Here is a 20,318-nt window from a genome sequence, read left to right as displayed (position 1 = left end):
TTTATTACTGGTGGCACAGAGTGACTCTGATCAGATACCCCCTCTTATCATGGATAGGGCGAATTTTCCTTGTCTTCTCCTAGTTGTCCACTGACAAGTTGCATGTCATAATCATTACAAGGGTAATTTGTTATTCCTGCAGCGGTAGTAGTAAATATGAGCTGTTTATACTTGGAAAATACATGAAAATGATGCAAAGCAAATTCTCATCTCCCATGTCTCAGCTTTCCTATGTTCTTTTTCTCATCTGCCCGCGTTGACTAAAGAAAAACTCATGCCAGATTCAAAACTAAGTTACTTTTTAACGTAAGGGCATTTTTATAATGATCTGTTAGTCTTTGAAGATGGTGATATCCTGGTGTGGCATGGTGGCTCACATCTGTAATCCCAGCACTTTGGGAGACCAAGGTGGAAGAATCATTTGAGCCCAGGAGTTCAAAACCAGCCTGGGTAACATAGGGAGACCATGTCTCTACAAAACAATAAAATTTTTTTAAAAAAGAGTGTAATATCCATTCCCCATTAAAGAAATTTTAATGACATAACCTCTGGTAAAATCGAAATTGGTTGTTTCTGCCTTAAGGATTCTCTTGTGAATGGTTGGGGAAACAGCATTCGTGACCAATGTGTGTTTTGGTGAATGGTCTTTTGTGTACTTCAGTAGGATAATTTAATTAAAGATTCAAAAGTCAATTCTATTTTAATTTCTTTTTCTTAAGGAAATGGGATTTTCTTTAAGGAAAATCACTTTTCATATAGTGATTAGTGTTTTAATGTTATTTGAGTCATGAGTTTTTAAAAATTTACAATTTGCTAACACTTGAGAAATTTAGTAGTGATAGTGTATTATAGAATATGGAAATTGGCTATAAGAATGAAATGCTTTCTAAATGTTTTTTCTTTAGTGGACATAAATTATTTTTATAACCATTGAAGTATTTTTTTTTTAAAGGATAACTTTAAGGGCTAGGCATGGTGACTCATTCCTGTAATCCTGGCACTTTGGGAGGCTGAGGTGGGAGGATCACTTGAGGTCAGAAGTTCGAGACCAGCCTGACCAACATGATGAAAACCTCTCTCTGCTAAAAATACAAAAATTTGCCGGGCATGGTGGCAGGTGCCTGTAATCCCAGCTACTGGGAGGGTGAGGCAGGAGAATTGCTTGAACCTGGGAGGCAGAGGTTGTAGTGAGCTGAGATCGTGCCACTGCACTCCAGCCTGGGCAGCAGAGCAAGACTCCATCTCAAAAAAAAGAAAAAACTTTAAATATTTAAGGTACTTTATTTAAAGGAATATATAGTGGCTTTTACTTTATAATCTGGAGGTCAAAAGTCATGTATTCCTGATTATCTAGCATCCATTAAAAAGCTTTTTATTTGAAATGAGCTTTGAGGTTCTTGACTGTGTATCCTGCTAGTTGTTGGATATTTTTCCAAAATGGACGCATGGTGCCCTGTTGAATCCTGGCCAGAATTCCCCTTTGTTCTGGCAGTGGGTGCTGCAGGCATGCCTGCTGCCCCTCTATCTGCCACAGGGTCACCTCACCTGGTACTTATCAATTAAACTCAACAGAGTCGATGTGCATAGCCTCTCTCATGTTCTTATGCCTTTAAATAGCTGTAATATGTAATGTTAGAATGTGTCTACTCATCAAAATTAGTTTCAACCCAAATGTCTTTATCCAGTTGGATAGACTTCCAGTGATGGTTGGTTTTTCACTGTAAATAATTTTCTCTAAGTAGATCTTACTGTGGGGAGGCAGAAGGTATTTTTACTGATTTCTAAACTGTGTTTTTCTTTCTATTTTGCTTTTTCTTACCCTTTGTAGCAAATATAAAATGAGTCATGCTGTTTCGTATACACTCCTTCTCTTACTGACCATGTATCGTATAATGCATGGATGGGGATGTGTGCATCTGTCTTTTAGAACCTAGGTATACACCTCCCCAGGTTCAAGACTCATCTTCATGTAATGAGGTATCAGAATACTTAGTGTAGAAGATATTTATAATTAAATGTATTTCTCTAAATATGGGAAAGCATTTTGGAATATTATGTTTGAAAATGTAACATACTGCGCTGTCATTACTCATCACAACGAAAATTTCATATTTTTCCACCCTGGGCCTTTACTTGGTGGCATAACTGTTGAAGAAATATATAAATAATGTTACCACAAACAGACAAGGATACACACAGGCGCTTAGTGGATCCAGTATTAAATGATGAACCTCCAGACGTCCAGCGGGGGTGTGTTTTTGGTGTTTAGATACTGGCAGATGGTGATGATGTCATCTGTGTAAGTAAGCGAAGTGTGTTGTATTGATTAGAAGGATACTGAATTAGAAGCCTTGGGTTCTGTTTCTGTTTCTGTTTCTGCCAACTCTTTGCTGTGCAGTCTTGGACAAGCCAGTTAACTACTCTGGGCTTTAGTTCTGAGTCCTGTGGGTTCTGGACTGGATAGAGCACAAAACAGTGCTTCAGATCATTTAGGAACATGAGCCCTGATGGATTTGATGAAAGTTACTAAACTTTTCCTTTGAAGTGTTCCCATGTAAGCGTGAATCTTAATGGTTGTGGAAATTCTTTGTGCCCTTCTTTACAAGATACTGTGGCTCCACCAAAACACATGCTCTTTATATACGTATGTGTGTGAGTATGTGTATGTATGTGAGATAGACTAAATAACAGTAATTTAACAGATATTTACTGAGCATTCATAGACTCTATTCTGGACAATGTTCCCATTGTGGAGCTTATATTTTAATGGAGGGAAACAGACTATAAACAGAATTAATAAGTAAGTAAATACAGAATGTTACATATTAAATGGGCTAAGGAGAAAAATGCACAGGGCAGGGATATTGGGGTCCTGGGACTGTGCCCCCAGTAGCAGTGAGGATTCCAGGAGGCTTCGGTATTTGTTCCGAAGCCTGTTGGTCCGCACTGGCTTTGCACCCTGAGCCAAATCGCCATGCTTCAGTTTTCAAGACTGTCCAGTAGAGATGCCTGTGGCAGTCTGCAGGTCCCCAGAAGAGTGAAAATGACAAAAGTTCAAGGATTTTCATAATCCTTTAATACAATCTTGCAGGTTTCAGGTGGAGGAAGAATGGGATTCTCAACAGGGTTCTCGGAGATGACCTCACAGGGAAGGCCCCCATCTGATCCTTTGTTCCTTGAAGTTGACTTTCACAGGCAAACCTTTCAGTACACTATTTACCAAAATTAGCACAGAGAAGAACAGAAGTGAGTTTCCTCTTGCTTCGCTTTGAACTAAATTGCTTCCAGAAAAAAACTGAAGGAGCCGGGAATCATAGCTTCATAAAACCCTCAAGGTTTCCTAAGGAAGACTGGGCTACGTCTGTTGAGTTGGGAAAAGGATCTTCTTTTCTGCCCTGTTTTAGATACTACATTATTTAAATGCGTCACGCTTTTCAGTGATGGGCCGTCTTGAGTTTTGCCCTCTGCTTTGCTTATCTGTACGCCTGGCTCTTATTTCTTCATTGATGTTTCTTCTTATACTCAGTGATCATTTATCCAGTTCCTACATACAAAGCATTTTATATGCATTTGGGGATACTTGTGTTCATAAAAAAGATATCATTGTCCTCTAATAACTTAAGCTCTATTGCATTGGAAGACTATGTGTTATCAGTCTAGGAAGAAATGACAGTTTTCGATACAGAAGTTGAAGTCTGAAATTTTAGGAGCACAGAGCAAGGGCTGTTTATTCCAACCATATCAGCAGCATTGAAATAGGAGACGCACCTTGAAAATGCACTGTGTTTTGATAGCTTAAATATGGCACTGGGGGTGTTATAGGGCTGTTTATTCCAACCAGGTCAGCAGCATTGAAATATGAGACACACTTTGAAAATGCACTGTATTTTGATACCTTAAACATGGCACTGGAGGTGTTGTAGCCCATGAGGCTTAGTGTGAATGATTCCTCTCTGGTTTTCTGAGGGATGTGGTATAGGATAAGGCTAGAAAGCTCCAAGCCAGATCTTGGAGATTCTTGAATGATCAGGTATAAAGAGTTTGGTGCTGGCTATGGACAGTGATAAATGGTTTCACTTTTCAGTTCCTATCTTGACTTTTATCTAAGCTGGGGTTTGCCTGTCTGACTTCCTCCATTCATTTTTCTTCAAGCTATGGCCACTGGTTAATTCTCTGAGTCTTTGATTTTGCTCATTCTCATACTTCCATATATCCTATATTTATTTTTCCAATAATAGGACCATAGTGGTCAATTCTAACTTTTTATCAGCTGAATTAATTTAGCAACAGACATTGAAAATGCCAGTTTGTATTCAAATCATTTTGATGACATATATTAGTTGCCTTTGGAAGCTCTGCCAGTATTTTATACTAGCATTATATGTAACTCCTAAGAATTAACCTTTGGTTCCCCCCTGCTTTTTTTTTTCTTTTAGGTTTTTAACAATCACTTTTTTCAAGTGACTTTTGATGACCTAAGACCTGAACCAAGCCAAGTTTCAGTGCTGTGCCATGCAGATTCTTTGGGGATTTTGCCAGTACAATGGTGCCTTAAAAATGGAGTCAGCCTCACTCCTCCCAAAGGTTTGTATTCTGTGAAGGCGTGCAGGGTCTGGGTGATTCAGGAGGGTGTCTTATTGTCATTGCAGTAATTCCTGTGTTAATCTGGGGAGGCTGGTTTTGTAAAGGGTTTAGACATAGCGGAAATAGGATGTTCTTCACCTTGACATAGGTGTCAGTTATAGCTCCACCCCTCGGCTGGGCGGGCGGCCCTGGGCTTCTCACTTCTGTCCATGGGAGTTTCCCTATTAGTTACTGCATGATTGGCAGCTGTGCTGCTGTTGTTCGGGCATAGAGGGTGCAGCATTGCTGACTGATTGAGGTCAAACACTCGAAAGTGTCTGAGAAGTGGTTTTACAAATGTAACACAATGTTAGTGAAGCATTTCTTTAGAGTTTTTATTTCCAGTAAGCAAAGCTTTCCCCAGAGTCAGTTTGCTTTCAGATATCCAACAATTAGATGCTATAATACTTTATAATAATTACATTGGGAGCAAGAATGCATTAAAATAATTTTAAATTGGGATTCAAGAACCACATCGTGAGTGAGTACTACTCTTAGAGTTAACCAGTGTGGTTTGCTGTGCCCTATAGGCTTAAGGTTTATTCAGAAAGAAAGCAGTAAGATGACAGGTGAGGGCCAGGCGTGGTGGCTCACACCTGTAATCTCAGCACTTTGGGAGACCAAGGCGGGTGGATCATGAGGTCAGGAATTCGAGACCATCCTGGCCAACAGGTGAAACCCCATTTCTACTAAAAAAACAAAAAATACAAAAATTAGCTAGGCATGGTGGTGGGTGCCTATAATCCCAGCCATTCACGAGGCTGAAACAGGAGAATTGCTTGAACCCAGGAGGCAGAGGTTGCAGTGAGCCGAGATTGTGCCATTGCACTCCAGCCTGGGCGGCAGAGAGAGACTCCATCGCAAAAAAAAAAAAAAAAAAAAAAAAAAAAAAAAGAAGAAGATGAGAGGTGAGACTAAGAGAAGAATAATAAAGGTATAGTAAGAAGAGGCTGGGCACGGTGGCTCACGCCTGTAATCCTAGCACTTTGGGAGGCCGAGGCGGATGGATCATGAGGTCAAGAATCGAGTCCATCCTGGCCAAGATGGTGAAACCTCGTCTCTACTAAAAATACAAAAAATTAGCTGGGCATGGTGGTGTGTGCCTGTAGTCCCAGCTACTCGGGAGGCTGAGGCAGGAAAATTGCTTGAAACCTGAAAACGGAAGTTGCAGTGAGCCGGGATTGTGCCACTGCACTCCAGCCTGGCAATAGAGCGGACTCTGTCTCAAAAAAAAAAAAAAAAGAAAATTAGAAAAAGATTAGGAAAATAAACTTATTGGGGAGGATTTTAACAGAAAACCTGAAATAATAAGGGGTTTTGTACTAACCTTTCCAGATTGTCAGGGATTGGATTGCTTGGGGCATTAATCCTACTGGGAAAATAATCCAATTCCCACACAGGTTAAGTCCCACCTTGCCTGGTGGCCTCGTCATGCTGTTTGCATCGTTTAATGGTGCTGTGCCTGCTTACCTTTACTATAACTGTATTCTGCTGGGCTTTCATCTTCATTTTCCCCTGTATTTGTCCTTACAGAGGAGATGCTCTTGAATATTTCCATTTCAGCTGTTGACTGCTCGGGTTAAAGTTGTGCAGTCATGGAATTCGGCCTAATGGTATATGGTGAACGTCCACAGAACTGTTAATACCGTTTACCAGTCACTGTTTTTAATGCCTAATTCATTCACTCCTCAAAGTGAACCATGAAGAATCTGAGTCACAGAAAGCTTGTATAACTTGCCCAAGGTCACTTGGATTGTAGGTCTCCGGGCAGAGCCTGGGTCCTGGGACTGTGTCCCCTGGTAGCAGTGAGGACTCCAGGAAGCCTTGGCGTTTGTTTCTCTGTTGGTACACACTGGCTTTGCATCCTGAGCCACGTCACCACTTCCTTTTTCAAGACTGTCCAGTGGAGACATCTGTGGTAGTCCTCAGGTGACCAGCAGAGTTAAAATGATGAAAGTCAAAGGATTCTCATCCCTCTAATATGACCTTGCAGAAGTCATGTACTCAACGACCTGTTGGTAGTGGGTGAGAAGTCCTTCCCTGCTGTGGAATTAGCCGCAGGTCCTGTAGAGTTTGAACGCCCTGTGGGTCGTTTTCTTTTGCTTCCTTTGGACTTGTCTCATGGAAGTATATGTGGAGAATGGGTCCTGTGTCATTGAAGGAAAACTTTTTCTAGATATGTAAATGCTACTTGGTTAGACTTCTAATTCCTCCATAGTATTAGGATCTATTTACATTTAAGAATTTTTTTAATGGTTGGATATTTCCTCACAGAGTGAAAAAAGGAAAAGTGTTTATATCAGCATTTTAGCTGCTTGATCCCTCCACTATGGCAGAGGTTTCATAGTTGTCAATGTTTTCAGAATTTTAAAATACATTTTCTATGAATTACATAAAAAGATCATTGACGTAGCTTAGAAGTTCACTAGGAAAATGGATGTGTCTATTTGGATACTTGAATTTTATGATATTAAGTGATATTAAGTAAAATTGTTTTACATTAATGTAATTGAACTCTTAAACATGCAATGAAAGGACTGTACAAAGGTATAAAATTAAGCATTTTTATATTTTAAGCTTTTTTATACTTAATATTTAGTTATGATGATCATTTCGTCTCTTTTATCCAAGTATTTGTGATACTTGGTGAGGTGGAATTATCTTCATGCATTCTTCCAAACCATTCCTTTCTCTTATTGAAAGCGAAATTGTCTTTTCAAAAACTCAAAAGAATGTTTCTTCATGGATATTATATGCAAATACGTACTACACATCAGTAGAATATTGAGTAATGGTGGCTAATACCTTCCAGTAAGAAACTATAACTCTTTTTAAACCATTAAAGCATTCAGTAAGTAGTAAATATGATTAGTTCAGTGTATTAGTCTGTTTTCATGCTGCTGATATAGTCATACCTGAGACTGGGTAATTTATACAGGAGAAGGGGTTTAATAGATTACAGTTCCATGTGGCTGGGTTAGCCTCAAAATCATGGTGGAAGGCAGTGAGTCACATCTCACATGGAGAGTAGCAAGCAAAAAGAGAGCATATGCAGGGAAACTCCTGTTTTTAAAACCATCAGATCTTATGAAACTTATTCACTATTATGAGAACAGCATGGGAAAGACTTGTCCCATGATTCAATTACCTCCCACCAGCTTCCTCCCACGACATGCGGAAATTGTGGGAGTTACAATTCAAGGTGAGATTTTGGTGGGGACACAGCCAAATATTGTTCAAGAATGCGGTAAATATCATTAGTTCAGGAATGTTTTCTTGAAATAGAATTTTTACTTGTAAACCAGTAAGAAAAAGACAAGCAACTTACAGGAATGTGGACAAGAAATAAGCTCAGAAGTGCACACAATATAAGAAACTCAGTGACTCTTGGGCAAACTCATCATAATAAGAGAAACACAAATGAAGAGAAATCCCACTGAAGTGGCGTCTGCTTATCATATGAGATAGAAATCCAAAGGAGAAGGAACAGGAGAACCTCAGCTTAGTGAGAAGGTGGGGGAATAAAGATTTTCAGACATTGCTGTTGAGAGTGCAGAAAAGTGCAAGCTATGTGGAAGGCAGTTTGGCAGATTTTATTAAACTTTTAGATGCATTTTCCCAGCGACTCAGTAATTCCACTTCTGGAAATTTCTCCTTAAGTTTTAATGTAGAGATCATCTGCATAAAAGTTTATTTTTTGCAGCATTATTTATAATACCCAAAGAGTGAAAAAATTCAAGTATTTATCAGTAGGATATTGGTTAAGTAGACTTTGGAGATCCATCTAATGAAATCTGTGCCACTGTTGAAAAGAATGAGGGAAGTCTCTGAACTGATGTGGAAGGCTCTCAGAGATACACAGTATCTCGATGGTACAGTAGGTATCGTATGACACCTTCTGTGTTAGAGAAGAACCAAGACAGTATATATTAGTGTTTGCTCATATTTCTGTAGTTACATAAGAAACTAATGAGAGTAAGTACTGGTGTTTGGGGTATGGGGGACAGCAGTGGGGAGCATGGCATAAGGGATGAAGGTAGACTTGACGTGTAACAATACTATTTTTATCTTTTGTTTGGTCTAAATAAGAGTACTATTCAAAAATAAACATATTATTAAAAATGGAGGGTTTTTGTAACTGAAAAGTATCCTAAAGATGATTTCAACAACCTTACTTATTTTATACATAGAGAAATGGAGGCTCAGTTGTGTTAAATGACTTTTCAAATCCTGGTGTAGAGGTGTTGGTTTAAAAACCCCAGTCTTAAGATTCCAAATCTAATGCTTTTTCTACACAGCCATATCCACACTTTACTGCCGTTCTGTCTTGCTGATATCTTGTTAATGTTCATCCTTCTTAGTAATTCTAGAGAGTTTGCAGGGCCTAAAGCAACCTAACTCATGTCAGTGGACCATGGCTTTACATGATTCAAATGGTCAGTATGTCACAGCAGAGAATTACAATTTTGGTGAATAATTCTACAAGGGTCTGTGGTTATAAGACAGTCATGGCTTCGTTCACGGACTCCCTTACTGTCTTGTGAGAGTGCAATATATTTATTTTTGTAATCAAACTGAATGAGCATTTAGAGGAGGTGGTGGTAGTGATTGTGGTAGTGGCGTTTTACAGTTTCCTTTTGAGGTGGTTGGTTGCACATCATCTTAATCTCAACACCAGGATTGACAGTCATGCTGTAGGGATGTTTCAAACACTGTTCTTCACTTTATGAATGTATGCAAGTAGAAGCTTTTTTTTTAAAAAAAATAAAAGGTTGTTGTGTTTAAATTAAATTCTTAGGTTTACATGTAGAATATGTTGGATTTATTATACATATTGCCAAGTGATTTCAGATGTTTTCCTGTGTGTATGTTTTCTATGAATGTATTGCCTTGTCTAGATTTCTGTTAGAAACATGAATGCTGCTTACAGTTACAATGTGTTGCTCAATTCCAAAAAGAGGTTGGGAAGCAGCTGATGAAATGAAAAAAAGACTAAAAGACTTCTGGTGGTGTAGAAAAGAGATACACAAAGAACACAGATATTTTATTACATTGTTTCAACTCTGTTCCTACTTAAAAAAAAAAAAATGTGTCCTCACACCTTAGGGACAAGTGAGCTAGAGTGGATAGGAATTTTTCAGTGTGACTTTTCTAGTAAGCATTTTCCTGGTAAGCAAAAGATAGCACCTTGGAGATTTTACCCAATTAGTTTAAACCCAATAAACAGCAAGTCAATTTCATAGGCACTGTGAAAAGTGATCAGCAGGTAAGTAGATCACCTAAGCCGAAATGTGTATGGGTCATCAACCATGGCATGCTATTTTAAAATTATTTCATTAACTTTTCTGTTGTAACATCAAAGATTAGTTGTAGAATTAGTTGTAGAGGAAAGGTTCCACCCAGGAACTTTTGAAGAAAATGTTCAGCCATTAAATTTCTGCTGTAAAAGATGTGAGCGAAGGCTGAAGTAATTGGCTTGTGTTAGCACTTTGAATTGCCTCTGTTAGGCTGACCATTTAATAGACACATAAACTGTTAATACATTTAGGAAGTAAAGATGCATTTTAAGTATTATTGAGACACAAAGCAGAGAACCCTAAGTGGTATTCTCTTTTCCTAAAGAAAAATCTCAGACACTGACTGATGAGCTTAATCCATTTGGTCACTCATGTTTCAGACATACCAAAGGGAGCAGAAAATAACATATAAGACAGACACTCAGGGCCCTACCACCTTGCTTCAACAGATGCTAACATTCTGCCTTGTTTGATTCACCTTTTTCAACAGTAAAATACGAAACATGAAAGCATTATGGGCATAATGAAGATTGAGTCATCTTTAAGTCCTCTATTTCTCACACCCCATACCTTACCCATCAGGGACTCCTGTCCACATTTTCAGAATCTCACCGCTTCTCCTCATGACCACCTGGCTCAGGCCACCAGTGAGTCTCACCTAGTTCCTGTAGTGGCCCCTCATTTTACTCAGGGGACTCTCACCACTGCTATCAGATTGATCATGTTAGAACATAAACCACAGGTCCCTTCTCTGCTCAGACTGTCCAGCACCTTCCACCTCACTCAGTGTCCATGTCAAGACTGTGGAAACAGCCTACAGCACCCAGCCATGCTGACTTCCACTGCCTTGTCCCACCTCCTCTCCTAACTCCCCACTCAGTCTGCTCCACTCACTGTCATCTCCTTGGTGTGGCACCTGCTGTTCCTTCTGCGCAGATGCCCTTCACCTGCTTCAGTCTTGGCTCAAGTGCTACCTGCTTGAAGTCATCTTTCTGAGCTTCCTGTTCAATATCAATAGCAAACCGCCACCCCCAACATTTGCCTCTACTTCCCTGCAGTGTATCACAGACCTTATCATGCAGTACACAAATAAGTAATATATACCTCTCTTGTTTATCTGTTTTTCATTCATCTCCCCACTAAAATGAAAGATCCAGAGCAGCAAGGGTGTTTGTCAGTCACTCATCACTTATCCTCAGTAGCTAGAATGGTGGGTGGCACTTGGGTAGGTATTTGTTGAAGTTGAATGAATTGAAGCTCTCTCCCCATTCTCTTCCACCCCTAGCCCTTCTCCCCTCATCCTCCACAGGGTGAGCATCCTCCTAAAGATTACATGCTTTTACGACATGACTGTGCAGGCTTCTCTGTTTGTGCGTTACCAGTATCATTGTTTTTATTATAGTCAAAATATCTAGCTATATACATATATAATGTGCTATGCATATCTTTATGTAACTTTTTGTTTATTAACATTTTTCAGATGCTTTTCCATGTTGGGACATGTAGATTATTCATTTTGCTTACTTTATGAATATACTGTAATATTTGAAAATCCCATTTACTATTGGTAAACATGGAAGGGATTTCCAGTTTTCCCTATTGCAAATGATCCTCAAATCTACATCCAATGTCCCCAAGTATAAGAGATGCTTTCAGGGGATATCCCTGGAATTCCATAGATAGTAACAAATACTCTCTACGATGTGTCAGTTTACGTTTCTAACATGGTGTTTGAGCATTCCCATTTTGTGTTACCCTTACTGTTGTGTGATATTCCCAGGGTTAAGCATGACCCCTCTGAGGGGAGTGAAGCAGATCTCCTTATTTCACTGGGTGGTCCTGATCACTAGGATGGTTGAGCATTGCATCCTGTGCTTATTGGCCATTTGTGGTTTTCTTCTTTAACCCATTTTCTGTTGATCATAGAAGTAGTTTATATATTCTAAAATGAATCCTTTCTCAGCAATGTGCTTCACACACATATAATAACCTAGTCTGGCTTGTTTCTTTGCTTTTTAATGATTTTTTATGGCATATTGAATTAGTAAATTATAATGTAGTCAAGCAGCCATCTTTCCCTGTATCCATTGTTTATATATCTGTAGAATTCCTTCCTACTGATGTGTTTTCTTTGAAACTCTTACAGTTTTACGTTTCCATGTTTAGCTCTGTAACCTACTTGAAAATGATTTTTGTACTGGCACGAGGAAGGAAAACTTTCTTATTTTTCTTGCTTGAATTGAATTGCATTTTCTATTTCCACACTTGTCTCTACATCATTTGTTGAATGGTCTGCTGTTTCCTCTTTGATTTATAATGGGACCACTGTCATGGATCCATCCCTTTGTGGGGGTGACTCTTACCCTGTTCTTTGTTATTCTGCTTCATCAGTCTGTTTGTATATCCCTGAACAAATTGCTATTACTTTATAATAATATAGTCTTGATAGCTATTAATTGAGTCACTTTTTCTTTTTTTCTCAAAATTTCTTGGTTATTTTTGACAGGTCATTCTTGTACATGAATTTTAGCATCAGTTTGTAAGGTTCTATAGTCCCACTGGATTTTGGCATTGCATTGAATTTATAGATTAATTTGGAAAAATTGCTTTTTCTTTTATCTTTTTATAACTTTCTTTTTTTGTTGGAATATTTCCCAGATACCTTATCCTTCTGCTTGCTGTGGTGAATGGGATTTCTTTTCATTTCTTATTGGTTGTCAGCTGGTATAAGAGAATACCACTGATTTTGTATATTTATGTCTTGTCTAGCTACCTTTCTAAACTGTCTCAAAAACATTTTGTGTAAGATACGACTTATGTGATTCTTGAAACTTCGGTAAAACTATTTTATAAACCTATCTGGAGCTGGTGATATTGTTGGTATTTTATTGAGTATGAATTTATTTCCTTTAGTGAATATAAGTTTAGTCAGGGTAACCATTTATGTATTTTACAGTATTGTCTGTTTTAGCTGCATTTTCAAATTTATTGTCACATCATTTGGTCAGGTCAAGTTTATTTATTGAATTATTCAGATTTTCTATATCCTCACTATATTTTTATCTGTTCTGTAAATTTCCAAATGGTACTTTAAAATATCATTTTGAGATTGAGGATTTGCTAGCATCTCTTTGTTTTTGTGTTGGATATGTTTGTGCATGGTGTGTATGTGTGGTGTGCGTGTGCGTAGGTGTGTATGTGTGGTGTGTGTGTTTGTGTCTAATATGTGACGTGTATATGTGGTACATCTGTGGTGTGTGTCTGTGTGTGCTATGCGGTATGTAGTGTGTGGTGTTCATGTTAGAAGCTGTGTTAAGGTGTTCAGATTCAGGATCATTAGACTGGTGGACGCTCTCTTTTTTCCTGGTAAGGCATTTTGCTTTAAAGTCAATTTCTCTGGCCCTCCCTTGAGTTCGTTAGTTTCCCTATGTGGTTTGTGATTGTTGATTGTAAACTAATTTCAATGGTGGTTGTTATTTATGAGGCAGTTCTGAATGCCCTGGATTGAAATCATCTCTTCAATCTATGTTTATTTGTTACTGTCTGTTCACCTGCTGGGAAATAAACCTCATAGGGTCAAGGATATTTTTTTTAAATCTCTTTTGTTCACTGCTGCATCCTCAGCACCAAAACCAATGTCTGGTCCCCAGTTATTCAAGGAATGAGTGGCTGAATTTGGTATTAATTTCTCAGTCTGTGTCCCACGGAATTGGAAAGCTGGACCCCACATCTGTGTGTGCCACTGGCCTAGGGGATTTCATGGATCTCCTTTTTTCTTCTTCAGAACCCCAGGCAGGTAGCCCATCTCTGCTGCCTCTCTGATCCAGTCGGCTTAGTTTGTCTGGTTCTATTTTCATAGACCAGGCCACTCCCTGGGGCCAGGTGAAGAAAGTAGCCTCGGGTCCTCCTGCTCATCTTCCTTGAGCCAGGCTGTCCTCTCTTCTCTGTGAGCTGCTGGGCTGCTCAGTTCTGGCTTTCGGGGCTCTTTCATTTTCCTTTTTTTTTTTTTTTTTGGTGTCTGGAGATTTTCTTCTCTTTTGAGTTCGGCTATGTAATTTTTTAAAAATGTATTTCATCTGATATTTGATATTTGATATCTTGACAGGGAGACTGTCAGATCATCCTTACCCAGCTACTGGACTTGGAAGCAAGTCTCATTTCTAGCTTTCTGATTCATTCTTGAGCAAAAAGGTCACTTTTGATTAAAAAGAGTTGGGAGAGTAAAACTCTCTGGGTCATTTTTAATATCTGAAAATATTTCTGATTGTTGAAAACTTAAGAATCTTTCACATTTACCCTTAATTTACTTCAATCTTCAGGATCCGTAAGATGTTTTTGGCATTTACAGCTTATATTTATATGATGTTAGACCCCATCCTGGGCACATGCCAGTATCCCCTAACATTATGTTTATAATTCAAAATAACATGTAGAACATTCCCTCAGCAGAGAAGTATATTAAGTGTCATACCATGACTAAGATTAAGTACTTCTCAATGTAATGTTTTAAAAGATAAGAAGGGTGGTATGGCTAGTGTTTATGCTAATTGTCTTGTTTATTTTCTCGTTCCTTATTTTCTCTTTGTTTGTTTTTCCTGCACTGTTCCATGAACATAAAAACACAGAATAATTCAGTTGGGAATGAATGAAAGTGTCACTTTTAAAGATCAGCATCAAGGAGGGCTTAAAATTGAACATCACCCAAGAATATGGACATAGCTAGAAGATTTCAAGAGGGAGGCTGTAGTTTTTTATCAAACAGCATGGACAAGAACAGATGCTTTAGTCAGTCACTGCTGTTTTTGCTGTCCTACCTGTCAGCCTGCAACATACAGAAGAAACTCCTTTGTGAAACAGATGGAGGCAATATTGAGCAAGTCGTGCTCTGGAATAGACAGACTGGCTCCCAGGACCAGTTCTGCCAGCTGAGGTCTGTGCGATCTTGCCTCCCTGCCTGGGCCATGGGACATTCATACACTAAAGGAATGCCACAGAGCATGTGGCTTTACTGGGTGTTCAAGGAATGTTGGTTGCTTCAAAAACAATAAAAACTTGGGCTTGAAAGGAGAAAGATCAGCTTTAAATCAGAAGAGTAAGGCATTGCAAAAATGCCCCAAAGTGCTGCTCTGTGAGTCCTGAAACTTTCAAAGGACTGAGAACATGTTCTTAGACCTTAGGTTCTGTTACGTCAACATTTGTGCACATATCTGGGTCCTGGTATTTGCTGACTTTGAAGATGATTGTATCACTTTTCCAAGCGAGGTTGAACCGAAAGCTAAATAAGCTTGCTATTTACACATGTTCTTCTAACATTGAATAGAGTAAACATTCCCTGGGGTGAGGAAGATCTCTCTATGGAGCTGTTCCCTCTCAGAGCCGTCTTTCCTCGCTCTCTGAGTTTGCCTCCATCCTTGCTTTTACCTTCCTGTGTCATCGGTGTCAGGCTGTGCGTAGTCGCTGGAGCCTTGTCCATCTTTATCAGTAACTAAGCAGAATCGGGCAAACTGGAGACTCAAGTGAAAGGTGCTTGAACAAGCGCATTTCCTTGTTTTAGAAAGTGTTATTGCTTTACAAGACTTAAGAGTTGTTTTTTTTTTTTTTTTGAGACAGAGTCTCGCTCCGTCGCCAGGTGCCAGGCTGGAGTGCAGTGGCACAATCTCGGCTCACTGCAACCTCCGCCTCCCGGGTTCAAGCAATTCTCCTGCCTCAGCCTCCTGACTTAAGAGTTTTTTAAAGAATTTTTAAAATAACAGATTTATCCATACTCATTCATTAACATTTTGAAAAAGTAGAAAAGTCTGAAGATGTATTTGTTACAATAATCCTATCCTGGTGAAATAATTTTGGGTATATATTCCTTCAGATTTGTTTCCTTAGATATGCAACTTTATATATCTGTTTAATCATTTTGAATCCACTGTTTTATGAACTGGGTTTTGTTGCTTATTTATTAAGTTGAGTCATGCGAAAATACTCATTCCTAAGTGACCATGGAGAGGCCCATGATTTGTAGGTAGTTTATTTCAACATTTCCTCATTGTTCCTGTTTCTTGTTTCTTTGTTGTTGTTGTTGTTGTTGTTGTTACCAGGCTGGCTGGAGTGCAGTGGCGCGATCTCGGCTCACGGCAACCCCCGCCTCCTGGGTTCAAGCGATTCTCCTGCCTCAGCCTCCTGAGTAACTGGGACTACAGGCGTGTGCCACCACACCCAGCTAATTTCTACATTTTAGTAGAGACGGGGTTTCACCACGTTGGCCAGGATGGTCTCGATCTCTTGACTTCATGATCTGCCCGCCTTGGCCTCCCAAAGTGCTGTTTCTTGTTTTTAATTCACTGTTGTATGTAAAATGTTTGTACCATTGTCATCTTCAGAATGGAATTCCTGCTCCAGTCACACCTGCCTGTCTGCTCTGGTCCCACAGTCCTTGCTGACCCTGGAACCATACAGACTCTCCCTGGGCTTCTGCAGTTGCAGGTCCCTGGCCCTGCACTCTCTGCCCCTGGATTGCCGCATGCCTGGCTTTCTCAGCTCCTCCACGCCTTTGCCCAGCACTCATCTTCTCATTGAGGCCTCCCTGAGCTCTCTGTGCAAGGGCAGCTCTCCTTCTGTGCCCTGCCCACTTTCTCTATGACATCCGTGATCATCTGACTTTTTAGATTTGCGCCTTATCTGTCTCTATTGCCCGAAATGTAAGCTTGGAGAGTTAGGATTTTTGTCGGTTTGGCTCCCTTGCCCTGCACCCAGCAGTTGGGCAGGAGTTTTGAATGAGTGAGTGTATGCATGAACTCATGGCTGGGCTGGAGGGTAGACACACTCCTGAGGATTTTGACAGGTTACCAAACTGACATCGACGGTAGGTTTTTAAAGTTCCACTCCAACCACAAACACATAAGAGTACCTGCTTTCTAACAGCCTTTAGAATGGTGGATTCTTAGTGTTGTTTTTCATTTTGCCAGCCAGGTAGGTAGCAAACATGGTATTCCATTGCTATTTTTGTTTTTTAGTAAGATTGTATATGTTTTTTCATAGCCACCCAGGATAGAAGAGTTTTTATTTCTGCGTATCTCTTTTGTTAGAGAATTTTTTTTCTGTAAACCCTTCCCCTACCCCGTCTTAAGCCTCCAGAAAGGGGAATATACCCACCATGAGTGTCTGAAGATTGTCCTAATTCACTTCCTCCAGGAACTGGATGAAGTCAGGATTCTAGTGGCAAATGCAAAGCTGGGGGAAGGCTGAGGGGAGGCAGTCATGGTGTATTCCATGTGCTGAATAGACTCTGGGTTGATCAGCCAATGCCTTAATTATCATTTAAAATAGAGCAAAGATTCTATGTTTTAAAATAATTTTTTGTTAATATTTTATGATCACTGTTGAAAACTTAAAAATACAAAGATGTCAAAGAAGAAAGTAAGTAGCCAAGAGGCCTACCACCAAACGATTATTGTGATATTTATTATTAAGTTTTTTGTACATTTTCTCTGGTCTTCATCTTTGAGTATTTTTATACAAATCTAATAATTCTGTATATATTTATAGCAATCTTTTCATCTAAAGCTATAGCAGTTATTTTTTATGATTTTTTTTAACTACGTGTAGTTTCATGCCTGTGTGGCATTCCACATAGTTGGAGAAGTCTCATGTCATTTCCTGTTACTAAACAGAAGGTTTTTTTCATTTTTTTTCCTCCAGTATTACCAATGATAATGCCATAAGCGTCTTCATGTACTACACTTTTTCAGTTCTTGGGGTCATTTTTATGGGACGAGTTCCCAGAAATGAAATGGAATTGTCAAAGGGCAGGAACTTTTTTATGGCCAAATAGTTTTTCCAAAGAATTATCCATGTGCACTGCCAATAATAATGTGTGCAAATAGAGCTGTTTTATGTCAATTAATTTGTATCTGAGGGAAATGGCTCATCAACATCTTCCCTTCTGGACCTGTAAGGGTTGGAACTTCATTCAGAATAAACACTAATAAAAGCTTAAATAAATCTAATGGTTGTGGTTCAACAGTCTCTCAGGGCAGCTTGCTGCAAATTTTAATTGCCTAAGGGGTTTTATTTTCTTTCGTTTTCTTCTCCCCTCTGCTATTTTCCTCCCTCCCTCCAGGTTTAAAACATGTTTTCCTGGCCACAGTTAAGCCTTAGTACTTTTTGTTCTGTCTTTGTTGATTAATGAGTATAATTGACCCTGTCGTCTCTATTACACAATCCACAGCAATTTGTTTTTGTGTCGCAGTTATTTTCTGAGCTGTCACAAATCTGCCTGACAAAGAGAGCTCATTATCAGCCCAAAGAAAAAGAATTTTAAGTGATAAAGTGAGTAAAGGTCCCGAAGAGGAGGAGGAGGGGAAGGAGGAGTCTTAGCTGTTTGAATGTCAAGGAAATGAGTGTGTTCTAGAGGCAGAAAAATTAACTGTTGCTTCGAACATACCCAGCAAGACTTGCTGCTTTTTTACCTAGAAATGATCAGATTAGAAATGGCTCTCCACAGACAGAGTGTGGAGGACTGGATGAATATATGGAAGACTTGAATGTAGGTCCGAGAAAACAGGGGACATGACATTTTATAGGATGGGTTGATGCTCATTAGAAGTTAGCTATAGAAAGCCCAGCTTAATGTCTCTGTGTAGGGAATAGCAGTGACTTCCAAGTTGGAGATCTTGACTTTAACAAAGTCTCTCTTCCAAAACCCCAGACAGACAGGATCATTGTGTTACAGAGAGTTGTCTTCATGGATGGAGTCATGAGGTCTTCTTAGAGGAATGCCTTGTTAGGTAACTGCTCTTCATCCAGCTGCATTACGCTTTTCTTCTAGGAGCAGAGAAGGGAATTAACCACGGAGAGTTGGGGAAAAAAGTCCTCAGTAGCAAAAGTAAAATAATTAGTAATGGTGGGTCTGAGTCATGGAATGCAATAGCAGAGGGACCTAAAAGCTTTTCTATTTATTTATTTTTTGAGACAGAGTCTTGCTCTGTCTCCTAGGCTGGAGTGCAGTAGCACGATCTTGGCTCACTACAACTCTGCCTCCTAGGTTCAAGCAATTCTCCTACATCAACCTCCTGAGTAGCTGGGATCACAGGAATGTGCCACCATGCCCGGCTAATTTTTGTATTTTTAGTAGAGATAGGTTTTCACAATGTTGGTCAGGCTGGTCTCAAACTCCTGAGCTCATGATCTGCCTACCTCGGGCTTCCAAAGTGCTTGGACTACAGGTGTTAGCCATCGCGTCCGGATGCTTTTCTCTTTATTTTGTGAACTTGTGGATGAGGAAAGTGGGCACAGCAGATTTAATCTGCTTATTCCTGGGTCCATCCCATTACTGGCAGACCTGGGTCGTAAACCTAGATACCCTCTTCTCTAGTTCTGGGCCCTTTGTCTTGTTAGGAAACTTCTCTGTTTGACATGTCTTGAGGCTAATTCTTCTACAGTAATGTGAGGCTCTGATCCAGACAGCTCCAGAGAAACTGTGCACAACATGGAGGGATTTCTTAACTATAGAGAAACTCACATTATATTACCTTGTTTGTGAGATGTGTTTCGTTGTGTTTAAAAAGGTTCAGAAGAAAGTTGGCTTTGGTCCTGTCCAGAAACCTCTGATGCAAGAGCCATTTAACTGGAGGGGAGCTTTGGAGAGAAGGGCAGGAAAAAGGGCAGGTGGAAGAACTCAAAAAAACCTCTTTGATAGTGGCTGGAAAGAACTGTCAGTCTTTATAGCATGAAACAGCTGTCTTAAGAAAGAAGGGGACCTGCCACTGATGGTCAAGAGGATATAGGAAGGTCACGGGTCAGTCTCTGGGACCAGAGAAGGACAGCTGCTTTTTTGGTTAACCCTCACCCTCCCATCTTAAAAAAACTAGGATATATTGAGTGTGCTTAATGAAAATAATTCCTATTTTTTGCTCGGGAATGTAAGTGGAAGCAACCAGTATCTTTAATATGTTGAGTTTCTTTAATAAAGAATTTCCAGGCTGGCCATGGTGGCTTACACCTGTAATCCCAGCACTTTGGGAGGCCAAGGCGGGCTCATCATGAGGTCAGGAGCTGGAGACCATCCTGACCAACATGGTGAAATCCTGTTTCTACTAAAAATACAAAAATTAGTTGGGTGTGGTAGCACGTGCCGATAATCCCAGCTACTCGGGAGGCTAAGGCAGGAGAATCATTTGAACCCGGGTGGCGAAGGTTGCAGTGAGCTGAGATCGTGCCACTGCACTCCAGCCAGGGTGACAGAGTAAGACTGTCTCAATAAATAAATAAGTAAATAAATAAGTAAATAAATAAATAAATAATTTGCACGCATAGAATCTGTGATAATATGGGGAAAAGAAACTGAGGGATTTGGATAAAAAACATAAGAAATCCCCTATAGATTTACTTTACGTAGGTTTCAACCAA

The 20,318-nt window shown here is 39.6% G+C and overlaps 1 protein-coding gene across 7 annotated transcripts in view; it reads left to right on the top strand.

Annotated features, from left to right (window-relative positions):
* The window catches only part of SFMBT2 (Scm like with four mbt domains 2), a 288,295-nt gene that overhangs the window by 204,644 nt on the left and 63,333 nt on the right, over positions 1 to 20,318 (top strand). For all 7 annotated transcript variants that reach the window (XM_064369048.1, XM_021670606.2, XM_064369044.1 and 4 more), the window contains one exon: positions 4,437 to 4,584. In XM_064369048.1, coding sequence (XP_064225118.1) covers positions 4,437 to 4,584 — 148 coding nt within the window. The remainder of the gene's footprint in view (positions 1 to 4,436; positions 4,585 to 20,318) is intronic.

This window comes from Aotus nancymaae, unplaced genomic scaffold (assembly GCF_030222135.1).
Source record: "Aotus nancymaae isolate 86718 unplaced genomic scaffold, 86718_ANA_hifiasm-v0.15.2.pri h1tg000083l, whole genome shotgun sequence".
Classification (NCBI taxonomy): domain Eukaryota; kingdom Metazoa; phylum Chordata; class Mammalia; order Primates; family Aotidae; genus Aotus; species Aotus nancymaae.
This window is presented reverse-complemented; position numbering and strand designations above follow the sequence as displayed.